At 32.3% G+C, this 17,594-nt stretch overlaps 1 protein-coding gene across 3 annotated transcripts in view; it reads left to right on the top strand.

Annotated features, from left to right (window-relative positions):
- Positions 1–17,594, top strand: part of LOC129920280 (GAS2-like protein pickled eggs) — a 202,542-nt gene that overhangs the window by 172,210 nt on the left and 12,738 nt on the right. For all 3 annotated transcript variants that reach the window (XM_056001599.1, XM_056001600.1, XM_056001601.1), the window contains exons 6-7: positions 5,109–5,216; positions 10,213–10,400. In XM_056001599.1, the coding sequence (XP_055857574.1) occupies positions 5,109–5,216; positions 10,213–10,400 (296 nt within the window). The remainder of the gene's footprint in view (positions 1–5,108; positions 5,217–10,212; positions 10,401–17,594) is intronic.

Here is a 17,594-nt window from a genome sequence, read left to right as displayed (position 1 = left end):
TAGCTACTTAACTTCTTGATTTGTGATTCCTTAATTGACATACATTTGCATTTTTTTACCAATAAAATCTGTTATTAATTATCCAAATTACTAGAACTTATAATAATTAACTTTCCCAGTTATTTTGTCAAAATCGATTTTTCTGATTTTTAACTATTATTCTTCTTTTAAATGATGACTTTTAATTTAATGGAGTGTAAAAAACTTGGGCCTTAATTTTCATGACAAATCAAACATTTTTCTCTAACAAATTTTCCTTAAACAAATTCACAGAATTTTTCATAACTAGTTCGATATGTGAGCATATCCATTAAGAAAAAAACACTATTTTAACATTAATAGACATTCTTTTCATTACTAATTCTCTAGAAGACACTTCAAACATTAATGCCAAATTGTACCTCCGTCCATTTTTTTAAATTTTATCTGTTATCCAGGAGTTACCATTAAAACGAGAACATTATTCGTCAAGATAATTTAATATTGCCTTCGATTTGATTTCATTTGATTCAGGAATAAAACACATCTTATTTTAAGCAGCAAGCACCTCAATCCTTTTTCTCTCAAAGCGCACTCTATAAGAAACTATCTTGCTAGGTTTCGGTAGGGACTTATGCGCTTTGATTTGTGTGTTTCATTTAACTTGTAGTTTCAATTAATATAGGGACTTAAATGTACAATGTTCGGGATTTCTTACATTCAGAATACTTTGCATTTCAATTCAAGGGTGACTTTGCTAATTTGTATACAATTTTTTCCAGAATCCATATTTGAAGTCGAATCTATTTACAAAACTTATAAAATAATAAAATACCAAATAAGAGCCAGTACCTACATGCAATCTTCATTTTTTTTTTCATTTTCATATTCAACCAAAAGGCTTAAAGCCATTTAAAACAAAAGTGAAAATTTGATAATAACGATAATAATCATCAGGCAAGCTATAAGACTATCGTCGTTAAATTGCTGCCTAGAAGGAAAATCTCACTGACGTTTCCTTTACCCACCTTCAACACCCTGCTTGTGCTTTGCTGTTTATTTTTATTTTTTTACTTGATCTTACAATTTCCCATATTTTCTGCACAAGAAAAATGCCTGTCTCACGCCGAAAGTAGATATTTCACGTCGTCAACAATAAATATCCATTTATTACCATGCCGCACCACACTCTTCTACCATCAGTGCAATGCATTAAGTTTGTATGCCAACTTTCCAGCTGTGGACGGGTCAAGCCAAAATCTGATTTTCTTCGCTATCCAGCGCAAATTAATGATCAGCTCTCTTAGATCGTTCAATGATGATATTGTTTCTTTTTGGTGAGAAAATTCCTACGTCACAAACTGACGGAAACAAACACACGGCATGTTTGTTCAAATCAATCACCACAAAATAGTAGTGCGGTATATAATAATGGTAATCGTTAACTGTTTTGAGCAAAAACTGCATTTGAAAATTGAAAAGATTGCTCGAAAGTAAAGAGTATTTTAGCACTTTATTATTATTTAAAGCTTATAGGGTTTTGATGTGGATGGCCGCAGTTTTGCGTAAAGTAGATATTTTTTATTATTTTAAAATACCAATTAGGTGTCATGATTAAACATTTAGAACAACAATCGAGCACCGCTTTTGCAGAAAAAGGAGTTGTTCGCGCAGCTCCTTATGACCGCACGAGGAACAAATGCTTGATTACATTAAAAAACAAGAAATTGCGAGGAAGTCTTCACATCAAACATACCGTTTTGGACAAAATACAATACGGCCTACTAACCTGCTACTGTCATGTACAAAGAAAAAGTCCTGAGAATCCATGTTCCCACAGGCACTGACAAACAACATTCAAAGAAGCGGCAACAACACCTGCATGCAGTTGGCCTCATACAGCAAAAAATTCAAGACCGGGGACCTTGCTAACGCTTCCCGAGGTCAAGCCGGGGAAACTCACATGTAGATCCTTAAGCAGTGGGAAAGTTTTTAAGCCCTTAAGTCCTAAAGATACATCAAATTTCATTTGACAATTTGTTTGATTTTTGGTAATGCTGAGTCCTTGAGGTCGACATCATAAGTTTTTCACTAGGCCGAAATTGTCCATCAAAAATACAATATCTTTTCCACAAAAATATAACGCTTTCAAAATATGTTATTCAGACTTGTTTTGTACTTGTACAATACTTGAACAAAGCCAATCGCTTTTCGAATCTTTCGTTGTTTTATCCAATTTTTTATTTGCTTCAACTAGATTTAAACTTCGACTAGTTGTTCAATTAACACGTAAGGAAGGTGAAACTCGAAGTGACTGCACGATGACGTCGCGCTGCGAAAACCTGCTGCTGGTTGCTAGTTACTGCCACACGGCACACCGAACACACACGTTCAGTGTCAAGTTATATGTGCCCTCTGGGGACATGCAAAAACTTTAAAACCTTGTAATTTCTTCTGTCGGGATCAAAAGTGTGTACATTAAGCAAGCAAGATGCTCCTTCAATACTGTTTTGTACAACATCATTTCTTAATTAAATGCAAATAATGTCAATTCACGATTATTTAGCAGGAGCTAGAGAGTTGATTGTTAAAGGGGAAGAACTGTAAGCATTGTCTGGGGAGTAGGTATATGGGCATGGAAGAAGAGATAGGAATACTCAAAATGTCAACTCATTATTACGGTGTTACAGTGTTTTCTGTAGCCCCCGTTGATACCACGAAAGATTTACTAATTGCTTGAGCACTAGGTCGTCTAAATTTTGATTGGTGTCGTGATTCTGTGTGTTTATAATTGAAATTTTGTTTCTCGTATTTCATAACATTGATTTCGTGCAGAGAAATGACTTTCATTGATTAAAATTATATTCCCACGATTAATCTTTTGTGAGCTGAGGTGTTAACAGTTGTTGAAGGAACCACAATAATCTATCTCACTGGGCGATGAACAGGCATTCTTTTCATTGTTCACTGATTGAATGGCCTCAACAAACCGTGTAATGGTCTGTCATCGTTTCGGCGGCAACCAACCAAACAACAGATCATCAACTTGATGGCGTACATAAACGTGGTTTTACTGATCTCACTCTGCTTCCACATCGACTTTTGCTACTGTCTATTGCAGTTGAAATCCCTTGATCGCGCTGCGCATCGTAGCTCAGTGTAAAACTGTTTGCGCAGTGCCACAAGATCGCTATCGCATTTCATTATTTTTTTTCCTCGTTTTTTGATTAATGACACACCAATCGGTATGCATGGGTGCCTATGCCTAGCCACCCTCCCAGTCTCTTGTGGCTGATCATAGATGGCACTGGCGATGGCAATTGCTCTGCGCGATCATAGGATAATTTGTAGAATGCAAACAATGGGCCAAAGAGTCACTCGCATGCCCCATACATTTGTGTACAGAAAAGGAAGTCGAGTTGAGAGATTGCTGTTGATTAATGGCCTTCAGAGTCGTTGAGCAGAAGAGAGGTCAAAACGCTGCACGCTCAGCTAGGTAGAGAGACTCAATGCGTCACTATCATGGCGGTGATCGTGTGGCAGTTGTGGCAGCAACGTTCGGTGTTGGCGGTTGTGTGGTTATTGCGATGATGATAGATCAGCAAATAATTGATGCTGTTTACTTTTGCTTGCTGCTGTAAATGTGCTGTTGCTGCTGTTTGGTCAGATGTTCGGTCGAAATCAGGAAGTGCAATTTGTTGAAGAGATTTGTTAGGTCAATATGTGAGGTTTTGAATGAACGATCATTCGGGCAGTGCAGATAAAGCTCTAATCAGACAGAAGAGATTGGAGGATGATGGCGGTCTTTTCTTATAGACACCGCAATATCGTTTGCGGCATTTAATTGAATAGATTGCCGTCACCGCGCCGTGCTGTGGCGTTTTTATTTCTTTGATCGATGGTTTCAGAAATTGAAAGTGTAGACTTGAGTGTATACAAGTTAAATCAATTAGATATTAATTTGTTAGTTTTATAGCTATAATGATGGTATCGCATATTTGAATTTTTTGTTTTTGTATTTTCAATATCTTGGGTCAGTTTTGCGCTTATTCATTTAGTGGAAATCGATGGTAAATACGCGTTTAAAAATGGCAGATCTCGAGATAAATCTTTAATCTTTTCATTATATTTACCGACTTCAAAAAAGGAGGAGGTATTCAATTCGACTGTATTTTTTTTTTTTTTTTTTTTTTTTTTTTTTTTTTTTTATGTTTGTTACCGCATAACTTTGGACTGAGTGAACCAATTTTGATAATTCTTTTTGTATTGGAAAGCTGGTGGCTGCAGTGTGGTCCCATTTTAATTTAGTTCACTTTTAGCCATAGGAACTATTTTAAAAACCATAAAACCCAGTTTTGATCCATGGAAGTCGGTTTTGTTTTTTTGCTAAGAATGATTATTGTGGTTTCTAAACATTATTTTTCGACAAAATATCAAATAGATTATTGTAGGGAGCTACAATCGTATCGGAATACTTGGACGAAACTAAAAAACATCCCACTGTATTGTCTTTAGGTTTTTTCTTTATCAATTTTTTCTGGCATGAGTTTGATACTTTTATTCATAAACCGAACGATTTTCTAGTATATTCATATAAGGATGTGCATAAATAATATTTTTATAAAAAAGTAGTGCCAGCGGAGGATTGGTTCTTAGGACTACTTTTAAGAGAGATTCTGTATTGAGGACATTGGAGATTGCATTTATAAAATGCGATTTCTTTTTGGTTTGGACGGAGTATGTATCATGCTATGTATGGGCGCACATCGCCATCGTGTCAACTACTCCAGATACAAAATGGAAAGGTGCAAACTAATTTAGACTGTTCTCTTTTTAAACCTTTTTTTAAAGTTTTCCTTCTACGCAATGTTAAATTATTTTAAATTTTGAAGAAAAATACAAACATTACAAACTGTTGAATACTATTAAAATCAATTAAGACAGGCCAGAGGCTATTTCACACTTTATTTACTTACACCAATGAGATATCTGACAGATTTTTTGCTAATTAAATTACATTTAGCCCTAATGTCTAATAACTTTTTCACACTATCCATATCCATATTTTCGATCATACTTGTTAGAATTTATGTATTTATTTATGTATGCTTGTATTTATTTCATTCCAGGTACGAGATCTTGTTGAAAAATGTACATGTCCGTCACAATTCCCTATGGTTCGTGTATCTGAGGGCAAATACCGCATCGGAGATACGAAAGTACTGATATTTGTTAGAGTAAGTATCTTTATGTATATACTTTCGTTTGAGTATTATTTTAATAAAATTTATAACAAAAATTCACAATTCAAAAATAAAGCTTTATATTTATTGCTCTGTTAATAAGAAAAAAAATGTGTAAAAGCAATTTGCAACGACCAACCTTGTCAGTAAAATAATATCAAATTAATCGATAAAGCCACCAATGACACCACATACCTACTATGCGCACTTAAAAATCATGAAACCTCAAAGAAAAAACCAGTAATTTTCTACCAAATTCCATTGCTAACAACTGACATATATGATCAATTTAATATCAATAATCCCGATTAAAGATTTAAATGTGATTTATCAAAGTGAAACTGGCAATATAGCGGGCGTATTTAAGGCCGTATCCAACGGTAAGGAAAAAAGGGGACATCAATTTCTTTAAAAATGCCTCTTGAAGTTATTCTAATACAATTTACTTTTTACGTCTAAGGTAAAGATAGGTAGGTACATTAGCTTAAAATTTTAAATAAAATTCTCATTCAAAACGACAGTAATCTGATTAACTAAGCTTAATATATTTGGGAGTATAACTTAATTTTGTTCGAAAATGAAGGTTATTCAATAAAAACTGTACGTTTTTTATTGAAAGTATTTTCCACTAGCAACTACTTTTTCATAGCTTTCTGGCAGTTTATGGATTCTGTCCTAAAAGAACTGCAAGGAATGAATCAATACACTTTCGGATACCCTGTTCTGAAGTGTTATTCCAGTGAATGCGTTTTGCATCGAACGATACAAATGGAAATGGTAACGGAGTTACGAATACCAGATTTATGCGCGACAAAGTTACGCGCGTCAAAGTTACGCAAAACCGAAGTTATGAAAAACCAGAGTTATGAACACCAAAGCTATGAAACGATGTTTTAGGGTTGGCAACCATTAAGATGAACGATATACGGGAGGAACGTACCAAAAAGATAGAGCGTATAGGTTGAGTGAAGGCAAGAAAAAAATTGTATAGGACGGGGGTGTCTATCCCCCTCCGTATAGCCGGTAGGGGGGATTTGCTAAAAAAATTACTTAATTTGGATAAAAAATTATTTAAAATCAAAACAATATTTCAAATCCGCAATAAGTGTCAGAATATTAACTAGCAATAATTAACATAATTTAAAGGTCATATAAAAAGATTTTCCAGATTTTTTCAGATTGCCAATTTCAATTTTGTTTTTCACCCAACTTTGGTAAATAATTTTTTTACTACACGGACTTGTGTCTATTGTGAACTACGTTTTATGATGCATTGGCTTAAGTCAATGCTATAAGAAAAGAATCAGTACAACGAGCAATTGAAGTTTGTCCTTGGCACCATAGCCAAAGCTATCGCAGGTTTAAATCTTTTTAATTTTAAAATTTTATCTATTCGATTCCATCGGGGTTTTCGACTTGATCTCTTGTTTGAATCTGTATGCAGAAAAAAAAAAAACAATTAAACAGAATAGAAAAACGTTGGAAAGATAGTTTATTAATTGCACACGACAATCGTCATTGCACAATCACAATTGAGGTCAACTTTTGTTGGATCGAATATAAACACTAACGCAACTCAAAATGCGTCGGGGTTTGTTCTTTTTTTTATTTTTTTTTCGATTGCTTTATGTGCGTTGAAGTGGGATTCATTTATTAGATTTATGACAAAAGATTTATTTTCTTGCATTGAGCAGACAAATTGTCTGCAAAGTTCAGGATCATGTTTTCTATGGATTTCATGACCGGAAAATTTCCAGGCGGGTCCAATACTTAAATTTGTGTATCGAGGAATAACGTGGCATTCTTAATTTTATGGCAACAGCAACATCTTCCATAAATATAGAAGCACTGATCGTCTGGTTATTACGGAATGTTCTTAAATTTGGGGCAGTTTTTTCTTTCTCAGAGGACCAGGCAAGCAGAGCTATTCACAGTATGTTTCCAACTTTTTTAAGTCAATTCGTATCAGCATGATCAGTGTAAGTAAATGAGACAAAAAAAATTTAAGATATTTCGACAAAAACTTCAAAAATACAGCAACATGAAAAATTGTATTATTTTCGCTTGGGCCTAATAATATGGCAAGGTACTGTAGATCTGGAGACTTAAGTTCTTTGTTAAGTTTTCTCTTGATCGATCATTAAATGAAAACTTACTGAAGACATTTGTTTAATTATTATTTTTATTTTAAATTATAATTCTAAAAGTTTAGTTTTCAATTTGTAACATCAATTTAGAATACAGACACCAAGATATACATTTCTATAGGTTTTTTGTGTGCTGGGCTCGAATCCGTCAGAAAATTTCTATGACATCATGTTTTTGAGATAATTCCGTTAGAAAATAAAAAAGGCAACTTTTTACCAGTTTTTGAGGTTATTTCTTAGCGTTTGGTTATTTGTTTTAAATAAATTTGTAACGGTTTCTAAAAGAACTAAATTTTGTCATACTAAATCCGTTTAAATCTTTTAAATATCTCTTTTCTTCTTGGAAAAATTATATCATAGTGATAAGGCATTGTAATAAACTTAACTATTTTCTTCTAAATATTCTTTTAGACTCATTTATGCGGATGCATTTGATTTTATTAATTTTATAAAGAAGCTTTAAAATAGACAAATTAAATTGAGAAAGATCACTTAAACAAAATTTAAAAAAAAAACGTGATTTGTATCTGTACTGTGTTTTTGTATGCAAATTTTAGTAATGTGAATATTAAAATCTAATACTAGCAAAAAATTGTTTCAATTTAAGCTTCTAGCATTCTTCTTTAATAAGGATTTAGAATACAGAATAAATAAAAATCCTTAAATTACATACGAATTCAAGTCAAAACAAGGAATGAATTAAGAAGTCTCATACCGAATTATACAGAGAAGTGTATTATTTTTTATATTTTATCTTACAGAAAATAAAAAAACTATGAGAAGTAATGCCAAACTTCAGACAGCTATGGCTTCTTTAAGCTGAAAAACAAAAAGAACAAACTTAAATCAAAACACAATTTATCAATCGTTTTAAATAATTTGCTTTTATTCAAACACCAATAAAACTGTTTGTAGCATAATTGTTATGTGAATTTGACAAGTAAATTCGATTAACTAGGTTGTGCTTTGTAGTCGTTCTGAAGCAACTATATGCCACCCATTGAGTATCAAAAAGCAAATGTTACCCACAAGCCATACGCCGCCGATCAGTCTTCTAGAAGACCTTAGTTCGAGAATTACTTTTAATGTTGCACAGATTTTTTCGTGTCTTTGTGCTCCAACTCAGCCATCTATCCCGCTCAAAACCAATTCTCCAAAAGAAATATATATGTATATTAACAACCAGAGCCTTAAATCCAAATCGTATCAACAACTTGCACCGACCGATTGGACTCAGTTTCCATGAGTGCAAAAGTTGCAATGGTGGTTTTCGTCGTCGTTGTTCGCTCTGGCTCTTACAACTGTCTGCTCGAGGCAAGTCGCACATAAATAACCCAACGCAATTGGTCTTCGTCTTCATCGTCAGCTCAGCATTCATCGCCATCGTTGTTGTCGTGAAGGTATACACGCATGTTGTTTAGGCAAATCTCTTCGCTGTCATGGTTCATGTTGCACCACGGATGTACAAACCATGTTCCCCTCTGCGGCCGAGCAACCAAACTGGGTGATCGGTGTCATTTTGCTGCCGCCACCGCCGCTCTTTTTACTTCAACATTCCATTAGAGGGAGAGACTGATTCCTATAAGGCTGCTATAGGTATCGTTCGTGATTACTTTTTTACCTTAGCTCGTAGTTTGGCTATGTATCTAAGTTAAATGCAATCCTGGTTTAACTTTCACTCTCCAATTCTATCCCAAAGTTCAGTATCGACACATTGTTTCGATAAGCTATTCCCATTATCAGAGAGATGTCAAAACACTTAACCGATTAATGAGATCAATATGGCGCCGCTCATTCCAAAACCGAATCTACCTGTCAAGCTCTGGCATACATGTTAATGGTTTCGAATATCGAAATGCATATTGATTTCATATGTCATTTGTGTTGATCTGATGATGATGATAATTAACAAGAAAAGAATGAAGAAAGAAGAGGAAAAAAAACACTTATTAGAGAGACAAATTGAAGTTGACATAATTTGATTCCAAGCCATCCAATTTGGCGGCTAATTATGTGTTTGAAAATAAATGACAGTTGTTTTTATTGATTCCTCTGGTTGCAACACAATAGCTGACAGTTGCTGTTTCGTTCTTGATGTCGTTGGGTCTGGTTTACACTTCAGTGGTTTCAAATGACTTAATTTTGCTGTTGTATATTAGGAATGCTATACATAGCTTAACATGCACAGTGCATTGCACACAGAGTTTGTTGCAAGTCTACCAGTACCTATAGAGGCTTTTACAGTGCATCAAATTGCGTAAGATGCTTGCGTGGGGCAGAATGGGAAAGGTGTTAACCTTTTCAAAAACTTTGTGTAGGCTTTCATCGTCATTACTGTCATTGGAATTTATAGCCCCTAACATAAAAGTTAAAAGCTTCTTAGAAAAAAATGTCTGCAAAACCTAATTAAGTTTCAATTTATCGCCGGTGATCTTTAATGCGTAGTCAAATGACTTCGTAATATGCGGCAGCTCTCTCAATTAGCGCTAAAAAATTACAGTCAATTAAACAAGTGATAAGTGGTCAATATTTCCAGCGGGTAGTTATTCCAATGATATGTATATTTTTTTTACCGTGCTGCTAATATTGCTGCTCTCTGTCGGAAAACCACAATCATACATGGTGTATCGCACCAAGTCTACAAGCTTAATGTGAAACCCAATACTATGGGTGTTGGTTATAAAAATGTGGTGCGAAATTTTGACGCCAGTGGGAAAATTGCTATAAAGTCAAAAACGATAGGTTTAAATTAATTATGCAATGGTTGATCTGTTTAGGTGCTCTGATGAACTTAATTAAGATGTGATAAATCTTGATAATTTATCGTTTTTTTTGTTTTTCAGATTCTTCGTTCACATGTTATGGTTCGTGTTGGAGGTGGTTGGGATACGCTGTCACATTATTTGGACAAACATGACCCTTGCCGTTGTAAAACTCAACATCGATCATCGGTTGCTGCGCGTTTAATACCACGCACTTGTGCTGGGGCAAATGGTATCGAACTAAATAAAGCACAAGTAATATTTGAGAGGTAAGTCTTGAAATCTAAATTTGCTTCCCGGAACTGAAGTTTTGAACTTATTACTATAGTAGAGTAACTAAAGCTAAAAAAATGGCAATATTAGGGAACTCGGCTGAACAACTCTGATTTTGACGATGGTAAAGCATTCGCTAGTGAGTCAAGAGTTGTAGGTTCGATCCCTAGTGGCTGCCAATTTTTTCTTTTTTTTAATAAATTGATGCCTTTTTTCAAATTTGAAACCACTTTGATTTAAAGATGTTATTTAACGGCAAATCACTTTAAACTAACGATGTTCTACTTTGATTTTAAAATGTTCGTTTTCGTTGATTTTAAGTTGTTTTTTCCCTCAGGAATGCATCCTCAAAGTTATCAAATATCTGAACATTTTCAATGATATTTTGTTGGTAAATTATTTGCTGCAAAAAAAAAAAAACTAGATATAACCATTAACCATCCGAATAATTGTGGTAGTTAACTGAAATACTCATTCCTTTTAATATCCTGGCAACTTCGCTTTCAATCCTTTCACAAATGCAATTTTTGTATATCAAATCTTGTTTTGTTTCATTCAACTCTTATCCTCAATCAATGTGAAACAGTTTCCATAGCTGTTCGAGTTGAGCTTAACCCCTTACCGCATGATTTTTTTTTTTTCGTGAAAAAAATATATGTGGTAGATTTTGTTAAATAAAAAGACACGTGTTAAAGGAATTTTCAATATTTTGAGTAAAAGTCGGAAAATTTTGGTTTTTCCGGTTTGGATCATATTTTGCACATTGAGCAGAAAACGAACAAAAACAAATTTAAATTAAATTAATTATACGTAAAAACTACGCGCTGGAACTGTATGAGTCTCAATAAAATAGATTAAAAGGCCTTTTAATCTATTTTAAATTAAATTTATAACATTCCGCACGAAAAAGTAAAAAAACGGGTGTAGATAATAAGAAAAAAAATGAATTTGTTCCCTTGTTGCACGATGGCTCATATATGGACCAACAGGAGGGGAACATTTCTGCACGGTGGCTCATATATGATCCAATCACTTAATGCCACTTTCAAATGTCTAAAACTTGATAAATGTAAAAAAATATATATTAGCAATAATAATCACATTATATCCTTTATTGGCATATTTTTTTAAAAGTTCTTACTCATTGTCTTATATTTTTTATTCAATTTTCAATTTTTCAAATATGCTCCGTCCTGCCTATCACCAGTTCGGCCACTTTACCGGATAACTATGCTCGCCCAAATCATTACAGATGGCGTTTTATAATGTTATTTAGAGGCCTTATATTACTTAATTCGAAAAGTTCAAACAAAACTAGAATTTTTTTTTTTATTTTAAAGTATTAAGACTTTTTATGGTTTGGCTCATATATGAGCCACTGTGCGGTAAGGGGTTAAACCAATATCCAAGCAAATCATTTTTCTCAACCTAAAATACATAAATACTAACGTGCCCCAGTCCCAGTCAGAAACAGGAACCCCATTGGAGATTACTCTACTCCGCAGCTTCCCCATCCCTTGGGTGCACTATGACGTATGCGCAATATTTTGTTTCTTTGCTGCCAAAGTCATTATCATCGAAACATTAAACCTACAAATACACTATGTGCATGGTTTCATTTAATCCGTGATACTAAAAGCAACTATGTTTGAACCCTTCCTGTACACTTTTTCCGGGTTGATGTAGAAATATATTTATTTATATTTATATACAGACAGTTTATAAGCCAATGCAACAAGTTGGACACGACATAGTCGTTACTTGACAATTATTTTTTTCTTGTCTGAGTCTTATAGACGTTTATTTAGTTTTTTTTTTAAGACTGAACTATAGGTACGCACATCATTTGCATTTGCTGGTCGACGCCAACAATGTGCATTAAGAATTACTTGCCACAAAGATTGTATCCCATTTTATAACTCAATTAGAATTGCTAATTTATCTAAACTTATATTTTATTTCAAACGCGTCTCTAATGTCTCCCCCATCAAACCAATCAAATTGTAAACTGCAAATAAATTATGATAAGATATTTGTTTACTGATTTGGTCAATCAATAAATCAATTAGTTTGTACTAGAAGAAAACATATTCATTAGTTAATTTAAGGACATTAAATAAATATATACACTATCGGTCAAAACAATAAATTTACCTAATATTTTTTTTTAAATTGGATTAAAATCGAATCCTTAAAACCAAAAAAATAAGTCTCTGGAATTCCTAAATAGAACCAAGTACAAAAAAAGTCTATAAAAAAAAGTTGGGCGGAAGGGTGTTTTTTCGCGGACAAGAGGGAGGGGGTGAAGGTCAAAAATATACTGAAAAAAATTGTTTTTCGAATATCATCATATGACACATGTTTTAAGGTATTTTTTGATGCTGAATCTAATGACATAAAAATAAAGTCAATACGATTGCTCTAAGAGAAGTTATAGCCGATTGAAAACAAGGGTGCTTGTTTTTTGACTTCAACAGGTAAAATATAACCGAAACCCATGGGAAAACATGCTACACTGATGAAATTCGGGATGAAGGTTTTAGATAAAGCAGGGACAAAGGATTCACAAAGTTCTTAAAATTATTTTTGGTGAAAGGGTGTTTTTTTGATGGGTTAAGTTGTGTGTGAGGAAGGTATAATAACAGCTGACTTAAATTTTATTAATTTTTAAAACTTGGTGTAAATGTTTTGGTTGGTATAAGAATGAAGAATCTATAAAGTGTACGAAATTATTTTGAGTGAAAGGGTGTTTTTTGTAAGAAATGATTCGGAATTAATTCCACAAAAACTAGGAAAAAATTGTTACACCAATGAAATTTGGTAAAAAATGTTTCATTTATAACAGAAACCCAGAACCCGAACAGTCTATACAAATATTTTAGGTTAAAGGGTGTTTTTTTGGGAAATAGGGAAAAATCCGCGATAAGTCCGATAAAATCAATGGTATAAATGTTACCCTTACGAAATTCATTAAATGTAAATGTATAATAATGAATATAAAGAACAATGTAAGTCTATAAATTTTTTTTATGTGAAAGGGTGTTTTTTTTAGAAGTAAAGAAAATATGTGTATATTTGAAAAAGTTTGTAATACTAGAGTAATATTAGTGGTACCCTATTGAAATTTAGCAATTATGTTGCTTTTAAGATAAGAAACAAGAATCTTAAGTGTCTATAAAAAATATCATGGTTAACAGGGTGTTTTTTTGAGTGAAAACAAAAATGATGGGTCACCCTAATGAAATTTGGTAAAAACATTGATTTTGGGATAGAAAGCAAGAATAAAGAGTTTTCATAAAAAAAAATTTTGGTGAAAGGGTGTTTTTTTCGAAGAGACAGTAAAATCTGTAATTGGTCCCAAAAAGCCAATGATTCGCGTAAAACGTGTAAGAACTTATTTATAAATGTTTTGATTGTCATCCAAACCATAAATAAAATGAATCATTAGCTTTTTGGGACCAATTACAGATACCTTAAAACATGTGTCATATGTAGTCCATTGAAATGTTACATTAACCTTGCATTTTGGGTAGGACAAGATTTTTTTTGTTTTGATCTGTAGGCGAGGTTAATGTGAGTATACACTATATGAAAATAGTTGTACATTTTCAAGAAAAAATTCAAAAATATTTTGAACTAATTTTTTTCATAATTTTATATAATTAAGTACTAATTAAGTTTTCAAAATTCAATGCTGTGATGTGTTCTCAAACAAAAACAGAAAACCGGATTCAAAAAAGTCTTGCCGTTTTCCAGAAATTAAAAATTGTAGAAAAAAAGCTATTCAAAGAATTTTTTCTTGAAAATGTAGATCTATTTTCAAGTATAACTTTCTTATTTGCAATTTTACAGAAAAAAGTACCTCATTCAAAATTGTAGATAAATAAATTATCTACAAAATCGCTTTAGACATTTTTTTTGTGGGACTTACGGTTCGCAAGATATCGATAAAAAAAAGTTTACACCCCTTTTTCCAAGATGGCGGCCAAATGGGGGGGCTTTCAACCCCGAAAACTGTATTGTATACTCACATTAACCTCCCCTACAGATCAAAACAAACAAATCTTGTCCTACCCAAAATGCAAGGTTCGGTCAAATTTTTGTAACATTTCAATGGACTAATGATGATATTCGACAAACAATTTTTTTCAGTATATTTTTGAACTTCACCCCCTCCCTCTTGTCCGCGAAAAAAACAGCCTTCCACCCAACTTTTTTTTATAGACTTTTTTTTGTACTTGGTTCTTATCCCAAAAGCAAACTTTTTGCCAAGTTTCATGAGTGTAACAATTTTTTTTTCTTTAAAATGCCTATTTTACCTGTACTAATGAAGTAAGATATAATATTACAACAATGATGGTGAACAGTAAAAATAAGGACACTTACTTGCCCATTACACGGTGCCTGCAATTGTACCATTTTCTTGATGCCTGACATTCTCATAAACGACTTAACCGATTTCAACGAAAGATTTTATACAAAACGGTCTGAGAAGCCGCAATATTCTTATTTTTGTCTTAAATAATAAGTTCTTTAGAAAAGCATACCATTTTTTTTTTTTGATATTTTTTATTGAAACAAAAATAACTAAACAAAAAAAAATAATCCCTGCAATTTTCGAAAAAAAAATCCAAAAATTGCATACTCAGTTCCGTGATTAAGTCTGAGTGGACTACGTAAAAATCGGGTTATCGTTTACAAATCGGTGCATAACTTTCACATTTTTAAAGATAATTGAATGAAATAAATATCTTTATCCCCACAATTTTCAAATTTGTGCACTTGTAATTAAGAGAGAACAAAACATGATAAAATTTTCGTTGTTTTAAAACGACCTGAAAGACATCGGTTTGTTTCTTAGATAGACTTAAATTTTTATTTTTTTTTTATTTCTATTTTGGATTGAGATTGAATCAAACTATATAGTAAAACTATTTTGAAAAACTAAAAATGTTTTTTTTTTCATAGAAAAAAATTAATCGAAACTGAAGCTATTTTTCCTTATGTTACAATGTTTGAACATGTGTAACTTCTGCACAGATTTATAAAATTCATCGAAATAAAAAGAAATAAGTACCTCAACTCAAATACTAACACATTGATTAGTTTAAGAAATTTATATTAAGTTTTAAGGTCTTAAACAACAAACAAATATTAAAAAGTCATTTTTTCTTAACTTTTTTTTTTAAAAAGTGGTTTAATTTCTTTGTTTTTCAAAGTATAATTTTTATTTTTATTTTATTTAAAAGCTTAGTTTATTGACTATGGAGTAAAGCTATATTTTGTTGAAAAATATTATTTTGTAACCCTCCCTTTTTAAGTAGTCCCAAAAACAATAAACTGTACTAAGAAACCAGAGTTTTTAGATTTGTTGTTATATTTTTTTTAATTTTTTTTCATTATTTTTTCTATCAATATAAAGTTAGAAAACAAGAATTGCTATAATAGTTTTCAAAACAACATTTTTGTTTTATACCTAAAAGTTCGAATTTCTGTATCTGGGTTGAAATCGTAAAATTTTTTTTCTAAGCCAATTTTAAACTGATTTTCATAAAAAATACCTCGTTTGATTTGAAAATAAATATTATTTATAATATTATTTTAGAATATATTTTTAAAACAGCATGTTGCTGTGAATATACAGTGACGAGCAAAAGTGGTCAAATGTTTTGCCTTTTTTGAGGAAGTTGTTTAAAACTTAGTGTTCCTTACATGAATTAAATCTTTTTTATTTTATAATTTTTCTATATTATGCCACCATTAATTTTCCTGATTAAAATTTTAAAAAATGCTTCATTGTCCAAAAATGGAGAGTATCATATTGGTATTTGGACTTGACCAATTCTGCTCGTTTTGGAAAAAGGCTTTTTTTTCAATATATTGAGTGTACTAGAATTAATTTTTACCACTTTTAACCACTTTTAACAATGCCTCGAGATGTGATCTATCAATCTGTGAAGAAATAATTTTAAAATTCGGTCGTATTTCAGCTTAATGGAAAGCTCAAAGCTCATCGCTTTTAGACTTGTGTTTTTTACTGCGCTTACAATTTCTTCAAAAATTTCAACAGATTTTCAGCCAGATTATGTCAGGGTCTTATGCTGACTACGAAACTGTCTAAATTTTTTTATTTCTGAAGCAATATTTGACAATTTTAAAGGTTTTGGTGGGGTCTTCATCTAGTTGAAAAATTATATCAGACAACACGGAGTCTTCTTTTGCCAACAAACTTGGTAAATTGTTTCGTTTTATATCAGGATAGGTTCGCTTGTTCATTATTTTTCAAAATTAGCTAGCAACCCAAAAGATAACACCGGAAAATATTCTTGGTCCATAATAATTTATGTCCGTTCTATAAACTTGATACTGCTGAAATATTTTTTTCCAGTTTTGGATAGTAACTAGATTTGCATTCTATTTCTTCTGTGTTCTCGTCAATCCAATCTACTTTTCCCATTGGTTATTGATTCTTTTTTGTGGTTATGGTTAAAGTTTTAATAAAAGTTTTAGTAAAAATTCATCTAACCTAACAATTTTTGACTTAAAAAAGGTTTGGTGATGTTCTGTTTGAGTTTTTGGGGGGAGTTCCCGACCTTTGATAAAATTTGAAGATATGATGAAGAGGAGAATCTATCTTGATATAAAACGGTACAATTTAACAAGTTTTTTTTGGCAAAAAAAGACTCCGTGTCGTGTGATATAATTTTTCAACTACATGAAGACCCCACCAAAACCTTTAAAAGTGTCAAATATTGCTTCGGAAATCAGAAATTTAAGACAGTTGCGTAGTCAGCATAAGGCCCTGACCCATTTTGGCTGAAAATCTGTTGAACATTTTGAAGAAATTGTAAGGGCAGTTAAAGAACGCAAACCTAATAGTGATGAGCTTTGAGCTTTCCATTAAGCTGAAATACGACCGAATTTTAAAATTATTTCTTCACATATTGATAGATCCTTTCTCGAGGCATTGTTAAAAGTGGTTAAAAGTTGTTAAAAATAATTCTAGTACACTCAATATATTGAAACAAAAGCCTTTTTCCAAAACGAGCAGAATTGGTCAAGTCCAAATACCAATATGATACTCTCCATTTTTGGACAATGAAGCATTTTTTAAAATTTTAATCAGGAAAATTAATGGTGGCATAATATAGAAAAATAATAAAATAAAAACGATTTAATTTATGTAAAGA

This window comes from Episyrphus balteatus, chromosome 4, assembly GCF_945859705.1.
Source record: "Episyrphus balteatus chromosome 4, idEpiBalt1.1, whole genome shotgun sequence".
NCBI lineage: Eukaryota > Metazoa > Arthropoda > Insecta > Diptera > Syrphidae > Episyrphus > Episyrphus balteatus.
The sequence above is the reverse complement of the archived record's forward strand: the minus strand, read 5'-3'. Positions and strand labels throughout refer to the sequence as shown.